Source organism: Chanos chanos, chromosome 9 (genome assembly GCF_902362185.1).
Source record: "Chanos chanos chromosome 9, fChaCha1.1, whole genome shotgun sequence".
In the NCBI taxonomy this organism is placed as follows: Eukaryota; Metazoa; Chordata; class Actinopteri; order Gonorynchiformes; family Chanidae; genus Chanos; species Chanos chanos.
Genome location: NC_044503.1, coordinates 14263501 through 14286040, shown reverse-complemented (window position 1 = coordinate 14286040; position 22540 = coordinate 14263501). Strand labels below are relative to the sequence as shown.

Here is a 22540-nt window from a genome sequence, read left to right as displayed (position 1 = left end):
GGAACATTTATTAGATTAATGCATTTGATCGAAAACACATTTAAGTGCTACAGAACAGCAGGCATTCCTAGTCAACTCTCGCCCGAACGCTAGGAGGCAGATACAGACGTTACGCGTTTGCTTTCCGACGTCAACGTGCCTGCTGATGACGTTGTCCAACCAAAACTCGTTATACATTTAAAAAGTTGACTGCGCACAAATTCGAATACGGTTGCTGGCATCTTCATTGGGAGTGCAAAGTTTTGATAGATTCTTACATGGAGTAACGATGACGGAGGAGTCTGCTGTCAAAGTTTGTGTCAGGGTTCGGCCCTTAATAGAAAGGTGAGAAACGTTTGTGTGTAATGGTCTTAGATAATGGTAAAGCAGGTCGTATTCGTTACGCCTTTTCAATTCCTAGGTTCAACATACAACATTAAACGGGTAGCGTAGTGTAGCGTTAGCTATCTCATCCAAAGTAAGCTAGGACAGCTAATGCTAATTTAACCAGACACTGCTGTAACTTTGACATTTAAACTGAGACAGGATATGTTAACTTATGTAGATAATTGTGCAAAGTACGTTATACGTTTGTAGGTTGTTTTTCTTCTCTTCTTTTTTCAAAGCACCTGTTATTTATATTTCATGATATCTGAGTTCTTGACTTCTTTGTCATCTTATTCAACGTAAATGTCGTTCAAATTGTGTTCAGTGGAGGTTAGAGTCAAACGAATTTGAAGTAGATTGATGTGATTTAAGTGTACAGGTGGATTCAACGATCGTTAACGACAGTAGTCTATGCCAGGTTAGTTTTCCTAGACTAGGAGCTAGCGCAGTTACTGAGCTAACGTCAACGGCTTAACGTTGATGTTATTACAATTATTTGCAGGGAGGAGAGCGCCGCTGAAACCGCGGATGCAGTACAAGTATATTGGAAAACAGAAAAACAGGCGATTCAACAAATTGACGATGGCAACCTCACCAAGACCTTTAATTTCGGTAAGTTTGGCTATGGAAGTATGTTCACACGAGAACATTTGATAACGTGAGCAAGTTACTCGTGAAATGGCTAATTCTGTAATAATAATAATATTGCTCGCTCCAGACAGGGTTTTTAGTGCAGAGGAAACAACCAAGCAACTCTACCAAGAAATTGCTAAACCTCTCGTCGTGTCCACTGTTGAGGGTTACAATGGTGAGTAGGTGCTGAAGTGCGGTAAGGTCTTGTCGACAATATATTACTACTGCTGGAATGAACCGTGTGGACTTGCGTTTTACAGGGACAATATTTGCCTACGGGCAGACTTCGTCTGGAAAAACTTTCACCATGATGGGGGATAAAACAAGTCCTGGAGTCATACCTCTAGCCATGGAAGATGTCTTCCAAACCATTAAAAATGTAAGCATCGATGAAAGCAATATAGTTTTTGTATTTGTCATTTTTAAGATCAATGGCTTTACCATTAGTGAAGTACTAGAACTTCAAGATATCACCACTGTCAAGATAGATGATTAGTTGTGTTGTAGTGTACCAGTTCTATCATGGAAGGCTTTATATATTTACAAAAGTTGGCATTTTATTGTTTGATAACTTGTATTTTGGCCTTTTTCTGTAGTGTCCAAAGAAGGAATTTCTCCTGAGGGTTAGCTACATGGAGATTTACAACGAGACTGTTACTGACCTGCTCTGTGACAGCTGGAAGAGGAAGCCACTTGAAATCCGTGAGGGGAACTATGTAAGTACGGGACAAACAACCTGACCAGTTGGTGGCAGTGATTCTGGCCCAGTAAGCTCGGCCTGTTGTGTTCATCAGCGTGCGTTTTGTGGTTTGCTTACACATGCATTCATATATTTTGTCTTCAGAAAAATGTCTACGTTGCTGATCTGACAGAGGAGTTAGTAACTTCACCCGACCAAGCTCTTGCATGGATCCGTAAAGGAGAAAGTAAGACAGTTCACGGACATGATTCAGCTATAATGCACAGTATCATGTTTCTCCTTTCGGCCATCGTAACCTTTTTTTTGCCTTTCATCTCAACAGAAAATCGTCATTATGGGAAGACCAAAATGAACCAGCGGAGTAGTCGTTCTCACACCATTTTCCGTATGGTAAGGGGAGAAAAAAAAAACGGAGCTTGGCTCTCTCTTGGTCATGTTTTTGAGATGGCCTTGTGAAATGACTAATTGCTTTTCTCGCAGATTTTGGAAAGCCGCGAGAGGAGTGACCCTGCGTCGGGTGAGAATGCAGATGGAGCTATTATTGTGTCCCACTTGGTAAGATGTCACGTTTCATTGTGTTCTGGACCTCAGTCATTTACTTCTTAAAAGAGTGAAATGGAATTATTCCTGCCTCATTAGGGCATTGTTATAGTTGAAAGTGGACTTTTGTGTGAATAGCGCTCTGTACATTGTACCAATACATAGAGTAAGATCTTTATGTTATTCTTCTCATCTGCTGTTTATTTGTCCAATAGAATTTGGTTGATCTTGCTGGAGCTGAGCGAGCAAGTCAGACAGGGGCAGAAGGTAATCTGAGAAACATGAGCTCATTACTTTCCTTAAAAGTTGTGTAATCCCCAGAGAATAAAGGAATGCTACTCATCGTCAGATATCTAGATATGTGCATAAACATTTATGATTCATGTTTTTACTATTTATTGCAGGGACACGTTTCAAAGAAGGATGTAATATAAACCGCAGTTTATTCACCCTGGGACAAGTCATCAAGAAACTGTCTGATGAGAGTCAAAAGTAAGATCATTACATTTATCTGCCATACAGTAGTCTTGAGGGAAAAAAACAAAAAAACTGTGTAATAAATTTTGTATTTTGTTTCCTTTCAACAGGGGTTTCACAAATTACAGAGACAGCAAGCTCACTCGTATCCTCCAGAACTCACTGGGTGGCAATGCTAAAACGGTCATTATCTGTACCATCACCCCCGCCACCGTAGAAGAAACCCTCAGCACTTTACAGGTAGGAGAGATCAATTGACCTTTACTTAATCAGTATTTAACTTCAAATGCTTTTTTTTAGATCCCTTTACTAATCTGTATTTAACTTGTAATGCTTGTGTAACTAGAACCTAAAACCGAATGCTATTTGTTCTCTTTAATGTAGTTTGCTAGTGCAGCAAAACGGATGAAGAACGATCCTCATGTCACAGAGGTCTCTGACGACGGAGCCCTCTTGAGGAGATACCGAAATGAAATCTCTGACCTTAAACGACGTCTGCATGAGGTTAGCTGTCCAAACATATTAACCATGCAGAATTTGGGTGCAATTTCTAATTGATGGGTTTTTTTTTTTTCAAGGCCCTAGCCATTTTTCCTACATCTTTTACTAATGAGTACAAAGGATGGTTATCCCAAAAATGACCATCCCAAAAACGTTTTGTTTTGTGTGTTGATCCTTTTGTTTTAGGTGTCCTCAGTCACGCAAACAACTGTGACTGAGAAGGAGACACTGTGTCAGCTTTTGCAAGAAAAGGACCAACTCCAGAGGGAGCAAGAGGATAGGATTAGAAACTTGACCAAGCTTTTAGTCACGGCATCAAATGTCGTCCAAGTCAAAAAAGTAAACGAGCACGCTTGCCTACCAATTTCTAAATGATTTTTTTTCCTAAGCTGTGGGTTTGCTCAGATATTTCAGTGCTGTGTGTGTGTTGTATGTGAAGGTTCCGAAGCGGAGAGTTACCTGGGGTGGAAAGCTCCTCCGAGCTTCTCAGTTTTTGGAAATGCATCATGAGGTGACGGAGCACAGTTTTGTAGCAGAGCCTTCTTTCAAAAAGAGTGCTCTTTTGGAGCAAGGAGAATGTAAGCACTCAGTCTTTTTTTTTTTTTTTTCCCTTTACCTGAGCTGTACGACTCATGATACCCGCATTAAAGCAATGTCAGGCTAGAGTCCTAAACCTTTATGGACAAGGAAAGTTCTGGAAATATCTGTTATTTGAGGGATGTTCAGTGAATGAGCACTGTGTGTTTTCAGACATGGAAGAATTTGATGGTCGTTGGGACATTCCAGAGGAGCAGACCTTTGATACGGAAATGAACCAGAGTAACGTGGCCATGCGTGGTTCCTCAGACAAGTGAGCAAAAACCTTTCTCCACATGTGGTTTGTTCTTTTTCGTCGGTCTTTGACAGAAGAAGGGGGAAGATTTTGCACAAGATAGCTAGAGTTGACGAGTGTGTTTTTTTTCTCATTCACCGAGATGGGTTCCCATGTTACCTCTACGTGCTAACATTACTTTAATGTCTCTCTAACACATCATAGTCATTTACTCCCGTTGTAATGCTTTTCTTCCCCTCTTGTTTTGCTTGAGCTGTATAGTAATATTGCTGCCTCGTGACAAAAGCAATGGCCCGACGGTATTCATATTCTTGTCTCCCCAGTGACTTCCCCTGCTCGCCCCAGCTGAGTGAGCTGTCTGATAAGGTGGCATGCCTGGAGCTTCAGCTGGAGTCAGAGATCCAGCAGAAGCAGGAGGCCATGGACAGAAACGACTCTCTGGAGAAGAGGGTTGCTGAACTGGAGCAACAACTCCAGGCCTCAACCCAGGACCAGGAGAAGCAGGAGACCATTGAGAGAAACGACTCTTTGGAGAAGAGGGTTGCTGAACTGGAGGAACAACTCCAGGCCTCAACCCAGGACCAGGAGAAGCAGGAGGCCATTGAGAGAAACGACTCTTTGGAGAAGAGGGTTGCTGAACTGGAGCAGCAACTCCAGGCCTCAACCCAGGACCAGGAGAAGCAGGAGGCCATTGAGAGAAACGACTCTTTGGAGAAGAGGGTTGCTGAACTGGAGCAACAACTCCAGGCCTCAACCCAGAACCAGGAGAAGGAGGAGGCCATGGAGAGAAACGACTTTTTGGAGAAGAGGGTTGCTGAACTGGAGCAACAACTCGAGGCTTTAACCCAGAACCAGGAGAAGCAGGAGACCATGGAGAGAAATGACTTTTTGGAGAAGAGGGTTGCTGAACTGGAGGAACAACTCCAGGCCTCAACCCAGAACCAGACTAGCGATACTCATGAGCAGGTGGGCATGTCAAAAACTTTCAATAAATAGCCTAAAAATGTCAATAGATGTTTTATTCTTCCATATTAATGCATGACATGTTTCATACTGTCACTTTCATCTGATGCAGTTTCAGCTACATTGTTATAGATACATTTTTTGTGTGGTGCTGACTTTCTAAAAATAAATAAATAAATCCAACTCATTTTCTTCTCAACAGTGCCGAAAAGACTTGGAGGAGACCATTCAGTTTTGTGAGACACTTGGTTTTGAACGAGTAGGTATCCCTAACACTAAAGGTGTTACACAGGCTTTAACGTTTCATCCAATTCATTCGTTTAAAATGTCAGACAGAAAGGTATGGGCTCCAGTTAGTAGCATCACTGTTATTAGGGTCTTTGGTATCAATATGTGACCCCAGGTCTTTTTTCCTCAATAGGAAAGCATTGCTGCGGAGCGTGACTTACTCAAGCAGAGTCTTGAACTATTGACTGAGCAGATTGAAAAACTGAAACATGACAGTGAAGTTCTTCAAAAAGAGATTGATGAGAGGAAAGACATGGAAGAGTTTAAATCACTGGAAGAGGAGAGCAAAAAAGAATATGAGGTAGTGTGTCTGCATCATTTCCTTTATGAAGCAGATAGCTTTGTCCAGCTTGAATGTTTGTGCCTTTAGTTTGTATAGTCAGTGAAACCAGACTGTTCCCTTGCAAACCGGTCTTTGGATTTTTGATTTGTCTACTAGAACCCTTTTCACCTTGTTGTTAATCTTAACACAGAGAGAATTACTGGCTGAAATCTCCACCCTGAGGCAGGTCTCAAAGGACTCCAGAGACCAAGTCCAGAAGCTTGAGGTGACTCTTAACTTTTTATTGCTTGAATTTGCTCTTGTGTTTAATCGCTGTGAGCTGACTCTCATAAGCCAACTAAGTCTTTATTTATTTAATTAATTTATTTCATTTTATTTTTTTCCCCCAGGCTGATTTGGCTGCCATGACAACAGAGCTGAAGAAGAAGGAAGACTTTGCATCAGAGCTGCAGAAATTTGTATGTATAATGGAATATTTACTTCTTTGGTTTTTGTAAGAGCATCACATCTCTGTGTTTGGGCCTTGTATCATTTAGTTAGTCATGAACCCCAACAGTAATGGCTCACCATCCCCCCCCCCCCCCAATGTCCCTTTTTAGCTGTTCAAATATACATGCAGTGCTTGGATCCTTGTGAGAAGGAAGTACATTTTCTAAACACAACCACCAAACTGGTTCTATTCTGCTGTTTATTTTGTAGAGTGATAAGGACCTGGTCCAGGAGATCACTAAGCTGCGGCGTTCATTAGACGATGCAGAGAGACTTAGTCTGGAGACCAAGAGAGACTGGGCCTTTCTACGCAGTGAGAACCTTTCCCTCAAAGAGAGAGATGTAAGTGTCTTTCTGTTTTCACAAATCTATAGGCGCTTTCGCACCGGAGGAACTTTTCCATAGTTCTTAGAACTGTTGGAGGAAGCACCCCCTTTTTCGCGTGTTCGCACCGCAGGAACTGAGAACAATCATAGTTCTTAGAATGCTGTTGTGAGGGGCTTTTCTTAGCTCCTACTTCAGGGTAGGAGCTCTCCCAGCACAAGAGGAACCATGCGTGACTTAACTGTACGTGTGACTGGTCCAGACATAAATGTGCGTTGATTGCAACCGCCATTTTTAAAAAATTCGTGTAAAATATGAAAAGGAAAAAACCAAAAACACAACGCTTCGAGCAAGCAATGTAAGCTCAGCCATGGGTAAATGCAAATTGAGTGAGAAGTGGTTGGAAGACGACAGATATCGTGGCTGGCTGAAACCATCCAGCGGTTTGTATGAGGCGCGATGTGAGCTTTGTGGCAAAACATTCAAATTTTGGACATTGGTTTGTAAAGCACAGGTTCTCACATGAAATCTGAACAGCACAAGTGCTATGCTAGCACCCGAAAAGGTACTATGCTCATCGAGTCATTCACTGCTACTGCGATGGTAAATGCAGGGGGACATTTCTTTTTCCCATTGGGCTGGGTCTATTGCCACACAGTTTTGTTTTCATTAATGAGAGGGCAGTTACATTATCTAATGTGCATTAAATATTTCTGTCCTTCAAATTCAATAAATTTCAATAACTGTGTATACTGTAGTCTGGTTTGTTGATTTCTTTTGCCGCAGTAATGGTATTATTTTTTCTTTTTAGAGGTATTAACAAGGTCTTAAGTCATTAAAGTTGTGCTTAAAAAATGTGCAGATACCCTGGTTATCCATGTAAACAAAAGCTCTTAGCGTGACGTCACTATACCACCATTGGCCAGCTTACATCACTTCAGCGTTCCTACTGGCGGTGTGAATGCAAAGAGAAAAAAAGCCCTTGAATGTATGTAGTTCTAGGGGGAGATCCCTGGTGGGGATGTCTTCCCGATGAGTGCCTACTCAGACTAAATCACATTTGATTTTATGAAGGTCATAGTGTTTGTAGTCTGAAATTTGTCAAGTAAAATTTGTGTTTAATTTTGTCTTGTGGGTATTATATTTGCATTAAGAATACATGACTTTTTTTCTGGGTCAATGTAACACTGTTGCGTTAGAGAAGTGAACTTTAACAGTTTTATCTTGTTGTGCCACATTAAGTAAATGAATTGCCTGCTTTAGGAAACCTTGACGGCGGACTATGAGCGAATGCAGTCTGAACTAAAAGCCTTGCAGAGCCAGCTGGAAAAAGAGAAGTCCCACTTTAAGAAAATGCAGGCTGATTTACAAAAGGAACTGCTTGATGCTTTTGATGAGAACACTAAACTGACTGCTCTCCTGGATGGAAAGGTCCCTAAAAGTATGTCTGACATGTTTGTTCTCTCCAGTTATGTTCCCAGCAAGTGTTCTTTTTTTATATAGATCAGCATTGTGTCTTAGAATAAAGGTTGTTTCTGGTTCTGTGCATTGTATAAATGATATTATGGCCTCTGCTTTTCTCAGATCTTGTGGACAGCGTTACACTGGAGAAAACAGTGGCTGACCTGAAGAAAGAACTTAAGAGAAGCCAAGAGAGAGAAATGGCCGTTCAGAGTAAAATAGAGGATTTGAAATCTTTGGAGCATCTCCCTGACAAAGTGAATGAGTTGACGAAACAGGTGAACAACGTTTACAACACAGACCGCACATACTTGTTTGGAGCATTTCAGAGGTTGAGAACTGGTTTCTGAACTTTATCCCACCTATTTATGACTGAGTTGTTATGTCTCAGTCTCTCTGTTCTTCTGCTAATAACTGTGTTCTCAGAATCCTTATATCCTTCATGGTTTTTTTTGTTTGTTTTTTTCTTCATAGTTTAACTCTTCCTCTATTCTTTTATTTTATGCCCTAGGTTTGTGAGCTCACAGGTGAACTATGCTCTGTTCATAAAGAGAGGGAAGAACTGGTTTCCACTCAGGCTGATTCTGATGAGAAAGTTCGGGAACTCCAAGAGGAAATTCAGAGAGCCCAAGAGCAACTTGTTGAACTAAGGAATAATTTGAGCATTGCAGAACAAAAGGAGGGCTGTCTGAATCAACAGCAAACAGAAACCTCTGAACAGCTGGCAAAACTCCAGGCCGACTTGGAGCACTGCTCTGCTGAAAATACCCGACTGCTTGATTCTTTGGACCAGGCAAACCTCAAGGTGACTTGCCAACTTTCTTCTAAGAGCCTTTTCCAGCATTCTTTTTCTTAAAAGCTCCAGTCGTGTAAGAAATTGGCTTTCCTATTTTTGCAGTCAACGCAGCTGGTTGAGGAGCTTGAAGTTCTTCGTGACGAGAGAGATCAGCTCCTGTCTGAGAGGTCAGAGGGTGCTCTGAACCAGAACGAAGAGCTGCAGAAGCTTCACTCCAATGTCACGTCGCTCACCGAAGAGAGGGACCAGCTACAGGAAATACTGCAGGCACTGAGAGAGGAGAGAAACCAGTTGAAGACAGACCTGGAGGAGAACATAGAGATGGTAAGACTTTTCATTTATGATCAGATAAATGTGTAACTTTACTATTTCCATGTGAGCTAAGGGGTTGATGAATCTCTCCCACAGATTATACAGGTCCAGGATGAATTGAAACAGCAACATCATCTCAATTCACAGATGAAGGCTGACAGAGAGCAACAAAGTGATACTGAACAGCGGGTAAGCTCTGAATACATACTGTGCTGTGTTACATATATATGTATGTAATGGTAAGAACAAGCTAATTGCTTCAACGTTTGTCTTCTATTGGCAAGTAATGACAAGCAGAAGATCTGCTGGCAAGAGAGAGGTCCACTAGTGTTGGCTTCTAGTAAATCTTGTGCCCCTTATACTCTGGTCTTTTTTTCCGTAAACAGATGCAACAGATTAAGGAACAACTGGAGGCTGTCACTGAAGAGAGAAACCAGTTGAAGACAGACCTTCAGGAGAATGTTGAGATGGTAAGTGTACATTGTTTAGAGTTGTAAATGTACATTTCTAAATTCTGTGATTGCGTTTTAATTAGTGTTGGTCATGATGTTGTTGAGCATGAATGAATGCTCTTGCATTTGTTGTCTTGCATAGTACATTTGTTCTAACATTAAGCTTTTTTTGGAATGTTAGATGATTGAAAATCAAGACGAGTTGAGAGGTGCTCTTGAGAAGATAAAAGAGCAACAGGACAAAATACAGAGCCTGGAGAAAGAAAAAGCTCTGCTTGACACTAAACTTAGTAGCCATGAAGATGACATTCCTCAAAAGGAGCTGCAAGCTCAGGTAATGTTTAACTTTTATTTTAGTGCACATTTGTTTGTTTAGCTTTTTTCCCTGTCAGTTTTAGGTATTTCAGCTTATAAAACTTTTAGGAACCTTTCAAAAGTTAGTAAGCTCCCTTAAGTATGATTTTTAATGCTTCTTGTCTGATTTGATGATATTTACTATATCACAAAAAATGGGAGGAGTCCTCTTGCCTGAGAAAGGTGTTGGAGGTGAGGGAGGTTATGACATGGTCTCTGGCTATGTCACAGATGAAGCAGTTGCTTGAGGAGCTTCAGTGTGTTCGTGATGAGAGGGACCAACTTTTGTCTGAGAAGGACAAACACTCACTGGATAAGACTGAAGAGTTGGAGAGAATGTGTTCAAACATCACCTCTCTTACTGAGGAGAGAGACCAGCTCCAGGAAATGCTTCAGGGACTGAGGGAAGAGAGAAGTCAGCTTAAGAGAGATCTGGAGGAGAACATGGAGATGGTAAAAACCCAGTTCCACTCAGAAGATCTACAAGATCAATCCCACAAAGAATTAGTATTCCCTTTTTTTTGTCTGTGTGTTTGTATATATATGTTCAATTTTTGCTCAACCATTCTCCAGCTTGGACAGGTCCAGTCGGAATTGAAACAGCAAGATTTCAGCTGTGAGCAGCAGGCTCAACTTCAGGTCTGTTGTGTTTCTCTCAGAAATCAGAATCAAGAAAACCTCATGCAATTGTCTGATCAGTCAAAGTCTTAATTATGACACGTCATTTTCCTCATTTTATCTCGTAGACACAGCTGCTTGACGGAGAGCTGGAGGCATTGCGAGAAGAGAATATCCAACTGAGGGAAGACCTTCAGAAGAGAGCTGACATGGTGAGTGTGTTTTCCTTTGCTCTCACTCTCCAATTGCGGTCCATCATTGCATTTGCGATACACACCTGTTGCAAAAGATAGTATGGCTGTAGGTCTTTTGAAGATATTTACTCACTATTTTCTTGTGATTTTTAGATTATAGAGACTGAAAGCCAGCTTCACTCCATTCAAGAAGAGCTCAGACAACAACACAAATTAAACTGTGACCTAAAAACTGAAAGCACATCGAGGGAATCACAGCTAGAACAGCAGGTAGATGTTTGCTGGCCAGTTTACCTTTCTTGCATTCAGAAGACCACAGCAGTACTGAATTCTGGAATACTTTACCAATCAAACAGGTGAAGCAGTTGAACGAAGAGCTCGAGTTGGTTCGGTCAGAAAGAGACCAGCTGCAGTCTGAGGATAAGGGCTCCACTAGGAGTGACATGGCCGAGATGGAGAAGCTTCTCTCCACCATCACTTCACTGACTGAGGAAAGAGACCAGCTCCAGGAGATTCTCCAAGCAGTGAGAGAGGAGAAGAACCAGCTGAAGACAGATCTGGAGGAGAACATAGAGATGGTAAATGCCTTCTATCATTTGATGAGTCATTCTTCACCTGTTCTTGTTTTCTGTCATTTCCATCCCATGGTATGAAAGCAGGCACTTATAGATGACTGTAGTTGAATTGGGTTCTGGTATGTCTGACTAGTTGTTAGTGACCTCAGAAAATGCCTCTCTCTAGAACATAGAGGTCCAAGCAGAACTGAAGCAGCAGCAACAGGAGAACTCGGAGCAGCAGACTCAAGCTCACCATCAGGTCTCTGTTTAATTTATGCTCCTCTTTTATTTATAAGCACATCTCTCACCTGGTATGTAAACTCATCTTTCTGATGACAATTCATTCTCTGTGCTGTTCCACAGATACAGCAGCTGGAGCGAGAGCTGGAAACACTGCGTGAGGAAAAGAGCCAGCTGAGCACCGACCTTCAGGAAAAGGTTGAGATGGTAAGAATGGTTTTCCTTTCACAGCGTCACTGTACTCCCCCTTATGCTGAGTTCCTATTTTTGGTTATTGTAAGATGTTATTTATCAGTGCAAACCATTGTCTTATGGAACTTTTGCAGAAGAAGAAATGAAAGTGAATTAAGATGTTTGCAGCATTTAAAAACATATTGCTGGCCTTTTATTCTCCACAAAGATGAGGCAGTTAAATGAGGAGCTCCAAGCAGTTCGTTCAAAGATGGACCAGTCGCCCTCTGATACCACAGATTGCAGTAGGAGTGACAGTGTGGAGGTGGAGAAACTTCTCTCCAGCATCGCCTCTCTGACCGAAGAGAGAGACCAGCTGCAGGAGATACTGCAGGCAGTGAGAGAGGAGAAGAACCAGTTGAAGACAGACCTGGAGGAGAACATAGAGATGGTAAGACCCTCTGGCCAATCACTAATTTTTACTTATCACAATTTGTTGCTTTCTCTGATTTTAGCAAAATCGTAGAGAATCATCTACTATCAGTTATGTATTATCAGTGACCCAAATCATCTGAGTTCACCGAACATTCTCCTGTCTAGGCCGTACAGATCCAGGCAGAATTGAAACAGCAGCAGCAGCTTGTCTCAGAGAAGCAGACTCTTGAGGAGCAAACTCAACTTTCAGTAAGTCATTCTCTCTACGTTATGTTAGACCTCATTGTTTTACATTGTAAAGTTCTACAGTGTTCTTCTTTGACTCCAAACAGGTGCAGCAGCTCACACTGGAGGTGGAAGCCCTGCAGAATGAGAGGAGTCAATTGAGAACTGAACTTGATGACAAAACACAAAAGGTTAAGGATAGATCTTTCTCTTTTTATTCAATTTCATCCAACAGCAGATTAGACTCAGTTTATTCTGTTAGTCTAATTCGTGTTCCAATTTATGGCAGAAATATGTGTTTGGACCATAAATGAACTGATCTCTGTATATACTGTTCAAACAGATGACACAGCTGAAGGAAGAGCTTGAGCTGGTTCAATCAGAAAGCGATCAGCTCAACTCTAAAAATAACGACTGCACCAACAGCGACACAACGGAGATGGAAAAGCTACTCTCCACCATCACCTCCCTGACTGAGGAGAGAGACCAAATCCAGGAGATCCTGCAGGCAGTGAGAGAGGAGAGGAACCAGCTAAAGAAAGACTTGGAGGAGAATGTAGAGATGGTAAGAATCTCAGGAAAAATTTTTATAGAAAACTCTGCCATGAAGCAGTGCTAATATATGATGACGCTTTTCCACAAGGTATTAAATATTAAACATTGTCAAATTGTATAATTAAAAAGAACTTGAGCTTGAGAGTCTCATTAACCTTCTTATGCCTTGTGAATGATGACTTATAAACCAAATGTCTTTTTTTTTTTTTTTTAGGTCATCGAAGTACAGGGAGAGCTAAGGCAGCAACAGGCTCTGAACTCAGAACTACAGAGTCGCAGAGAGGAAACTGAAGACCAACTTCAACAGGTCAGCTGGAGCTTGTCAATCAGATTTAGCCATCCATCCAACTATGATGGTAGGCCATGTTTTTGAGACAGTACAGTTGTGATATAGAGGGTTTTTTTTATATATATATCTCTACAGATTCAGATGCTGAGGGAGGAACTGGAAGCAGTGAAAGAGGACAGGACTCAGCTGAAGAGGGAGCTCCAGGGCAATGCTGAGACGGTGAGCATGCTCCTCTTTATTTAAGATGAACACAGTGACTCAGCAGCAGGTCAGAACTGTAATACAGAAATATTAACGTGTGACTGAGCCCTGGCTTGGAGTGGTTTCACTGGTCTGTCGGTTAAGATGATGTCCTGGTTCACAGTATTTATTTATAGTCAGATCAGCCTATGGACACTGGAATTTGGTTGTGTCTTCGCCGTGTAGCTTTAGACTCTTGGCAAACGTCTAAACCTCGTGGTTACTTGACGCTCATGGTGCGTTCCAAGTAGATGCGCATCTCTGATCATTGGGTTTTTTTTATCCTCAACTCAGCTGAAAGTAAACCAAGACTTGCTCAGTACCATCCAAGAGGAGCTCAAGCAGCAGCAACAGGAAAACTCTGAGCTTAAGACACAGAGTGCTGCAAAGGAGTCCCATCTAGAACAGCAGGTAAGTGCCAGCGCAGTGACAGCTTGTACCCTGACAGCATTAGAAACACGTAATTTCTCATTAAAAACGTTGGTCTTTTTAATGACACAGTCTGTATCACCCTGACAGCATTAGAAATACATAAGTAATTTCTCATTAAAAATGTTGGTCTCTTTAATGACACAGTCTGTATCTCCCCTCTTTTCCCTTAAACAGATGGGTCAGTTGAGTGAGGAAGTTTTGACTTTGAGAAACGAGAGAGATCGTCTCCTGCTTGAAAAAAGCAGCGATCAGAACCTGAGCACAGAACTGCAGAGGCTACAGTCAACACTCACTTCTCTAACAGAGGAGAAGAAGCAGATCGAGCAGACATTAGAGGATGTGAGAAATGTTGGACTGCAGTGGAAGAGTGATCTTCAGCAGAGTGTGGAAACGGTGAGGAGGAAACATGCACATGATACACAGACTACTCACATTTATGTTTCAACTGATATGTGTTTGACAATCTTATCTTTTGTTTTGCGCAGTTATAGCAAAAGTGAGATGTCTCAGCTAACCAATTTACATTAATGAATAAGTCTTTATTAGATTTTCATCAAGTAATTCGCACTGAATAATCTCACTCTTACATTTGTCACAGTCGTCGGTTCTCTAAAATGCCTGTTTCCCTTGTGCACAGATGAGACTTGGTGTCGTGTGCTAATCTCTCTTTTGGTCTGTTTTACTGCAGAGAGAACTTTTGAACAAGGAGCTTGAGTCTCTCCGTGATGAAAAATCTCAAGCCGCCCTGACTAACTCTGAAAAACTGGAGGAGCTTCAGTCAAATGTGACTTCTCTAACTGAGCAGAAAGACCAGCTCTGGGAAATTCTGCAGGGAGAGAGAGAGCAGAGGAACCAGCTGAAGAAAGAGCTGGACGAGAACATGAAGAAGGTGAGAACTGACTAAGAGATAGATGGAGCTCAAATGAACATAATAGAAACGCGGACATTATGGAAGTAATTGCAGTGTTGCATGGACTCCTCCTTTGAACTACTCTGTTTGTTTGTGGACTTCCGGAAATTAGACTCTAGCTGAAGTGAAAGCAGTTACAGATGTGTGACTTACTGTTCAGTTGTTAAGTACGGTAAAATGCATTTTGTATTTATTTGGTTGGCCCATCTCCCAAGTTAAAAAGGAAGTGACACTTTTCATGTCAAAAAGCACTTCAATGATGTTTCTTCTACCTGAGCTCATGTAGGATTACTGTGTGGACTGCAGTGGTGTTTTATCTCCTTGTCTTGACAAGTTTTATCTCCTTGTCTTGACAGCTTGGCCAGGTGGAAGAGCTGAAAGCAGAGAGGGAACAGCTGTTGAAAGACCTGAAGGAAAAAACAGATTTGGTGAGATTCTGCATCATGTGTTAGGATCTGTGTTGTTAGTTTTGCCTTCTTGAAAGTACGCCCACAGCTGCAGAGTTGTGCAGTCTGTTTTGGTCTCCTTAATGAACATCAGATAGAGATTGACCCACCGTCTGAGAGGAGCAGATTAAGGAAACACATCCTCCGTCTCTGAGTGTTGGTTTACAGCTTTTATCCTTTAATTATTCTCAGGTTAAACAAGTTCAAGAGGAACTGAATGTGAACCAGCAGCTGAATGTGGAACAACTGATGCAAAAGGACGAAGAACTTCAGCAGGTCAGAAAAGAGGGCAAAATAACATGTCGTATTTAATGTTATACAGTTTAGCGTCGCTTAGAACTCTTATGCAGCGTCATGGCATTGTTAGTAGAGGAGCCATTAGATCCAACACAATACACACTCCGCAGCAGTTGAGTATTAATGAATATTTTGCCTAATATTCATCATTCTGAATATGGTTTCATTCGAGGCAAATTGTCATCATCTAACCCATTAGATGTGGCCAAGATATGACAAATGGTGTAATTACCTATATATATATATCATCCAGGCTGACAGTAAGGAAGCCTCAGAGACAGTGTTGTATTATGTGTGGAAATAAATGTTAAACTATTATTTGGTGTTGTTAGCTGAAGCAGCTAGGAGAGAGAGTACAAGATCTGGAGATGGAGAAGCTGCGTCTCTTATCAGAGGCTGACACCATGCGTCAGGTTGGTGTCGTCATTGCATGGTTCAACTGATTTCAGTTGCTTTGTGCGTTTTGATTGACTGTAACTGGTCTTGCTCTGTTTAATTCTGTTTCTCTCTGTTTCATCTCAGTCTCTTGTTGAAGCCAGCACGACTATCTCCATGTTAAAGGATCAGATCACTGTCGCAGCCAATCAGAGAGGAGCTCAGATGGTCTCTGAGCTCGAAAGCACTAATAAGAGTCTTCAGGTGTTGAACCGATTCCTAATTTGGATTCATACTCACTGGTGTAGATGGTCATCTGAAAATGATTCCCTTTGGCTCATTAATTGGGTTCTTAATTGAAGAATTATGTGAGAACAAGTGGATCATTTTACTACAACTGAGCTTTTTGCATTGTTAGAATGAACAACACTGAAACTGTTAGAACTCTTCAGAAAATGATTCAGGACAAATCACAAAATTTATGCTGCATTGCTCTACTTCCAGGTTTAATTGGATTGAAAACCCACACTGACTCCATCAATTTACAATATACCTTTTTACTGTAATACTGTTTTCGCTGCTTCCTTATAACAATCCCTTTTTTTTTTTTTTTTGCAGACGTCCTTCTTGAAATTCCAGATGTTTATTGATAATCCCACACTAAGAAACTCATATAAAGACATGCTGTCCAGAGAATGGCCCTTGGCGGAGCTCCTGGCTTTTGTTCCTAAAGCTCAGAGAATGCTGTATGTTAATTTCCAGAAGAAGACAAATGAACTGTCAGATGCTCTGCAGAAGACTGAGGTAAAAAAAAACAAAAAACAACTCACTTTTTACCAAATCTGGGCTGTCTCAGGTCTTTTATACCACTGTAAAGTAAAATATAAGGAAATTACAGATCACAACGGTAGTACCACTCATATGTTATCGGCAAAGTAACTTTGTACCTCATGCGTGGCTCCAGAGTGCGACCACCTTGGTCACGCATGCGACCAAAACTCTGTCAAACTGAATATGTAGTAAACCACAAAATACTGCTGCATTTTTATTCGTCAAGCACAGTTTAACAAGGAGTAGCAGAAAATACATGCCCTGTCACAACAAACACACAACATAATGCTGTCACAACACCAGCAGGGTTTCCATCCAACTATTTAATGCAAATTAACGCTTTAACTTCGCATCAAATCTTTAAATTGCATAAGAAATTTATTCGCTGGAAAGAGTTGATTTAGCGTAGGGTAAAATGATACTCGTTGATGGGAACAGGTTTAGTCGCATCAAGAGGTTTGTTGTGATTTTATCACGTATTTCCGTTAAAGTTGCCCCATATAAGTTTTAAACCCATAGCTGTTCACAACTCCTCCCGTGTTGCGGAGAGTGTACATTTTTAATCCACATAATACAGCTGATGAAAACGCGCACAGACATTTCCTTAGCCGAATTTTCATGATTGCACTTAAACTATGCGAATGTGTTGGGTGGAAATCCAGCTGCTTTCTCCTGTTTACATTGCTGAAGCTGTAAAGTCAAAACCAAACTTGTTAATTGGCTAATACAGATGTCAGTCAAACCCATCAAGTATCTATTTCTTATTTTTTATTTATTTATTTTTATATACTTTATTTCTGGAAAATCAACCAATTTAACAAACAACATATTATTTTTTAGCATTAATTTAAATTAAATTAAATAATTGCCACCTAAATCGGGGGGCCTATGCATGTTTTGGTTGGGCCTGGGCCTGTCAGGCCTGTCCATTGGCTACACACCTGACGTCCTGTGCCATGACAGGTGTGTGGCCGGCAGAGTATCTCCCTGCACCTTTATTCCTGTTAACACTTTATGTAAATGATTGTAAAGAAATTACCAATGTGTATGGGAACTGACAAAAAAAGATATCACTTAAAATGTATTATTGCAGTGCCAAAAGGCGCGGTGAAAATTTTGGATGCACCTAAATGATGTGCTGGTGCACCTACATGAAAAAGTTAGGCACACCAGTGCAACCAATGTAAAAAGTTAGTCTGGAGCCCTGTCATGTCAACCAGTTGCTTCTTGTCAGAAGAGTGTGTGGGGTTTAAAATAGATGAGGTGTGTTTTGTTTTTTTTTATAAAGCTGTGTTCCTTCTCTGCAGTACACCTTGAGGAAACTTGCCCAGTGCCATAAGAGCCTTTTCGAGGCCCAGGTCCAGCGAGATGTAGAGTCTTTTGAGGAGAAGAGGTTACAGGACCTGCTGATCCACAGAGCTCAGGATCCTAGTCAACCCCTCATGTTGTTCCAAGACTGCTTCCAACATGTTTGGGACCAGGGAATGACAGAGTTGTTGGAAAAGCGCAAACAATATCTTCAGGTAATATAGGTGTTTGTCAGGTTTTTGGAGCACCCAATTTTTTTTGTTTGGTATTAATATTGATTGATATGTAAGCCCTGTCCTGACTAGAGCTTAAACTCTTACTGTAAACATTGTCGCTCAGAGTAGAACCTTAGTTCAGAGGCTCTATCTGAAGAGCAACAGGGGCATTGTGTATGTTTGTATGTATAAGAACTCTTTGCATTTTCTAATTTACCAAACATTCGTGTCTTCAGAAAATGAACAGAGTTTTGGAAGGCCTTGAAGATGACTTAACCAAGCACACGATCACAGTCTCTGTGGAGCGTCGGGAACAGGAGCGGCTGATGGAGGAGTTCAGAGTTCTGAGCAGATCTCAGGACTCTGCAGCCGTGCTCCAGTTCTTTGAGAAGGAGCTGGTGCGACGCTCCATTGCCACCGTTCACCAGAGACAAGTGTTTGAAGTAAGCACTGATATCTGTAACCACACAGTGACCACTGATAAAAGTGTGTATGTGTGTGGACTCTGACTAAGCGGCTGTTTGTGTGCCTAAAGCGTCTGAGAGATGAATACGGGAGCTGTTTCAGCGTTCTGGACTCGTGCACGGCTGAGTCCAGACACAGACTGAAGGAGCAGCGCAGCGAGAGTCTGGCCCTCCTGCGGACACAGGAGGGAGCATCACCAAAGACCCAAGCAGACCTCCTGCAGGATAACCACAGACTCGGCCTCCAACTCCAGCAGGCCCAGAGAGACAGACAGGTAACCCAGCAGGCCCAGAGAGACAGACGGGTGACTGTCGGTTTTCTCTGAGCCTTCTCTCTCAGAATCTCTGAGCGCTGCAGCGGTGCTGTGACAGTCAGGCTGTGGGCTGAGACACTCAGAGCATGTGTCTGATTCACAGGTCACTCAGCAGAAACTGGAGGACCTGCAGGAGCAGGCTGGGCTTTCCAAACAGAAGGAGGATGCAGGACTCAAGCAACTTCAGTCTCAGCTGAGAGAGAAGGAGGACATCATCCAGAACCTACAAGAGAAACTTAGAGAGACTGAAGTAAGTGCGTGTGCATGTTTGTGTGTGTATGTGTTGGTATGCATTTATGCTCCATGATCAAGTAGTAATACATATGGAAACATGTGCTCTTGCTTAGTTGACTGTAATCTGAAGAAAAGCATTCTAGCCCAACTGTGTATGTGCTGGTTTGCATAACTGTGCATTTAAGAATCTAAAGCATCTAAAGAATTTTCTTTAAATTGTATATATGCAGTCATCATTGCCTTAGCCATTAAATGTCTTACTTTTAGCTGAAGAATCATCAGTTACAGGTTTTGGTTTGCATAACTGAACTTTTAAGAATCATTCAAATAAGTAATTTTCCTTAAATTATACATAAGCAGTCATCTTTGCTGAAGAAACAAACAACAACCAAAAAAAGTTTGTTAAAACTAACATTTTAAAAAATAGTTTAAGGTTTTCATCATCAGAAATTCTTTCTCTTGCCCCTTAATGGTTCTGTAAAGTTGTTCCTTTCCTTAAAATTCATTTGTTGTGTAATCAGCATCAATGAATGCATTGAATATCTTTTGCTTTTCTACCTTGATCTGCAAAGGCTCTGGCAAAGAGAAAAGCAGCTCCCAGTGCTGTAGAACTGGAAACCCTGAAAGATAAACTGGTCAAAATGGAGCTGGATAACATCGCACTGTCGACCAGTCATCAAAATGAGTGAGTTCTAGTTTTCCATTCAGCTGCATTTTCAGTGTGTCCACAACAAAGCCTCAGCTGCTCTGATATCGGATTATATTCATCTCTGTAGAATCACACAGATGAGGTCAGTGTTGGAGCACAGGGAGGAAGTCATCCGCAAACTGAAAGAAACACTAAGGAAAGCACAACAGGACGAGCACTCGTGTAAGTGTCACTATGTGTGTATGTGCGTAGGAAATACAGCGCACATGTACAAAACGTCCAAAAGAGCATGTTTAACATAATGCACAGTGTGCTGTCTGGTGAAGTGTTATTTAAAATGGGCTGTGTTTTTGACAGTCTTGGAAGGTGAGGACTTTAGTTTTAAAGCCGTGACACAGAGCAGGGGGCATACCGGGATAAAGGAGAAGAGAATTGAGGAGGAAGTCAAAGAGCTGCAAAAGAAGAACGCTAAGTTTGAGAGGTAAGCCCATGTGAACACCTGCCAGATCCATTGGTAAGGACAGGTGAGGTCTTTCAGCTCATGTGTGGACTGTTTGACTATGATTTTTGTGCAGTGCAACTTTGCATCACTTACGTTCTCTGCTCTTTTTGTGCATGTTTGGGTTTTTTGGGGGGGGGTAACTTGTTTATCAATGTGGTTGTTTGTCATTTAACTCTGTGTGTGATTACTTTGGTAAGGAAGAAGCTTTTGTGGTCAGGGTTCTACTGTGAAGTGACAGTACTGAGTGGTCCCTGCTGAAATGATGACTTGTGTGTTGACAGTCTTGTCTCCAGCCAACAGCAGGAGATTGCCAAGTGGAAGCACAGGGCCTATAAGCTGAGAGAGTGCAGGAAGGACCTGAAAGAGACGCCTCAGTCCCCACGAACCCCAACCAAACGCCCCAATCCACTGCTGGAAAGTGAAGTCAACTCTCCCAAGAAAGGCTTCCTGGACTCACCCAAAAGCAAATTCTTTGATGTCCGCTCTGGCGCCGACTCCATGTCCATAAAGTGCCCCAAGCAGTTCTTTGACAACTCAAGCCTCGGAACGATGCCAGGTATGTGGACTGGGTCCATTCTTTTGATTGTCTCTCTCTCTGCCAGTTCATCTATCTATCTCTCTTACTCTCACGCTAGCCCTTTCACACATAATAACCTGGAGCATTACTAAATAAATTTTCTGGCAATGTTGGCAGTTACCGCCTTTCACGCTTACACACCATTCCCGGAAAATTGCTGGGACAAGCTTGGCCACACATGACATGAAAATCCCAAAAAGGCAGGGCGTGATGTCTAACTTGAGTGGCGAAAGATGCTCTATTTCAAACAAAATGGTGGCTGAGCAGGTTCTATCAAGTGTCGATCTTCTAGCAATGTTATAAATTCACAAGAGATTTTGTAAACAGCTGATGATGTAAGATAAGACATTAAGCTCACTGGTGCATTACCTTTGGTTTAACTGATTTAAATCTCCTGGCAAGCAAGTGGTGGGGCAGATACGTCATCAAAAATGTCATCTTAGTCAGCAGGTTTTTTGTTCACATTTTCCGAGTTCTGAGTCTATCTGGAACTTTTCTGGAAAAATTTCAAGGTTTTGTTCCAGAACATTGCCGGATCGACTTCCGGAATTTGAACTCTGGCTCGTGTTCATATGCGACTGCATTCTGAAAAATTGCTAGAGCACTTACGGATAACGCTGGACGTCTGAGAAGGGTTTCTCTCCGTCTGTCTGTCTCTGTCTCTCCCTCTCTCTCTCTCTCTCTCTCTCCCCCTCCCCCCCTGTCTGTCGGTCTGCATGCCAGTTCAGTGGCAGTGAGTTATCTATGTGCTTCTATTATCAGAGGTTTCATGTGCACCCCTTGAACCAGCTACGGAGTCTTCTGAAAGTGACCAAGAGGGTAATATACTTTGCTCCTGGGTGTTTTTGGAGTTGATGCACTAACACTTGTTCACTAACTGTGGGTGTGCATTTGATCAGCCTTAACATTTGGATTTCACTTTTGGACCATTTAAATGGTGATGTGATTTTCAGCCTGTGGGAAGCATTCTCTGTATTGTTTTTTATTTTTCTCTCTCTCTCTCTCTCTCTCTCTCTAGCTCAGCTGGTTGACTTGTAGACACGTATTTATGAGGATCTTCTATATAGTCACTGTTGGATCATGTTCCTGTGCAGTGTCCAGTTCCGTGTTTTTTCTCAGCTGCGAATTGTAACCAACAGTGTTTTTTCCTTTGCTGATTTTTATGCTTGCAGAGGCCAGCTCTCGAGGGGAGAAGAAAGACGACGATTGGTTTAAATCCGTCCTGTCACCGCGGGAGGCAAACGCATGCCCAACACAGTAGTCAATTCAGTGTTTGCACTTTTTATTCAGTTTTCTCAAAACTTTTGTGTATTTATCTGTTTATGTGGTCTTAGTATTCATTTAACCTGTATCTCTCGAAAATATGAAGTCCTTTTAAATGTTGTCCTTTTAAATGTCCTTGAAATAAAGAAATGTATGTCTGATCTCGTTTGTCAATACGTTCCATTTTGCGGTTCATACGTACCCGTCACTGACCATACTCGTCTGCATGAAAGCGGTCATCTCTTTGCTTTACATTGGCACTGCAAAGTCTTTTCAAAGCAGTTACAATACAAATCCTCATTCGGCCAAGTGCTTGCACAGGTTTGGGGGGGGTTTCTTCCTGTATTATAAAGTAGTGACTTTGTGTGGGGTAACTATCCTTCCCTTTTAATATGGAATCGCTCCGTCTTGAGAACAATATTCCACGT

The 22540-nt window shown here is 41.8% G+C and overlaps 1 protein-coding gene across 1 annotated transcript; it reads left to right on the top strand.

Annotated features, from left to right (window-relative positions):
• Window positions 1-268: 268 nt before the first annotated feature.
• On the top strand, window positions 269-22110 carry cenpe (centromere protein E). The gene is made up of 55 exons (XM_030785233.1): window positions 269-324; window positions 869-978; window positions 1085-1174; window positions 1260-1378; window positions 1596-1715; window positions 1844-1925; window positions 2022-2089; window positions 2180-2254; window positions 2455-2506; window positions 2644-2731; window positions 2827-2956; window positions 3101-3220; window positions 3404-3556; window positions 3657-3795; window positions 3968-4067; window positions 4373-4646; window positions 5215-5271; window positions 5434-5601; window positions 5774-5848; window positions 5973-6041; window positions 6283-6414; window positions 7660-7837; window positions 7981-8135; window positions 8369-8662; window positions 8756-8977; window positions 9599-9751; window positions 10003-10224; window positions 10345-10410; window positions 10518-10601; window positions 10737-10853; window positions 10940-11161; window positions 11325-11399; window positions 11504-11587; window positions 11781-12002; window positions 12152-12235; window positions 12319-12402; window positions 12555-12776; window positions 12981-13073; window positions 13191-13274; window positions 13590-13706; window positions 13902-14120; window positions 14416-14616; window positions 15713-15793; window positions 15903-16019; window positions 16374-16559; window positions 17894-18109; window positions 18346-18552; window positions 18645-18848; window positions 18991-19137; window positions 19694-19806; window positions 19898-19992; window positions 20128-20251; window positions 20554-20828; window positions 21612-21668; window positions 22022-22110. Exons 1-55 carry the CDS (start codon window positions 269-271, stop codon window positions 22108-22110), a joined length of 7386 nt encoding a protein of 2461 aa, XP_030641093.1.
• The last annotated feature ends 430 nt before the right edge of the window (window positions 22111-22540 follow it).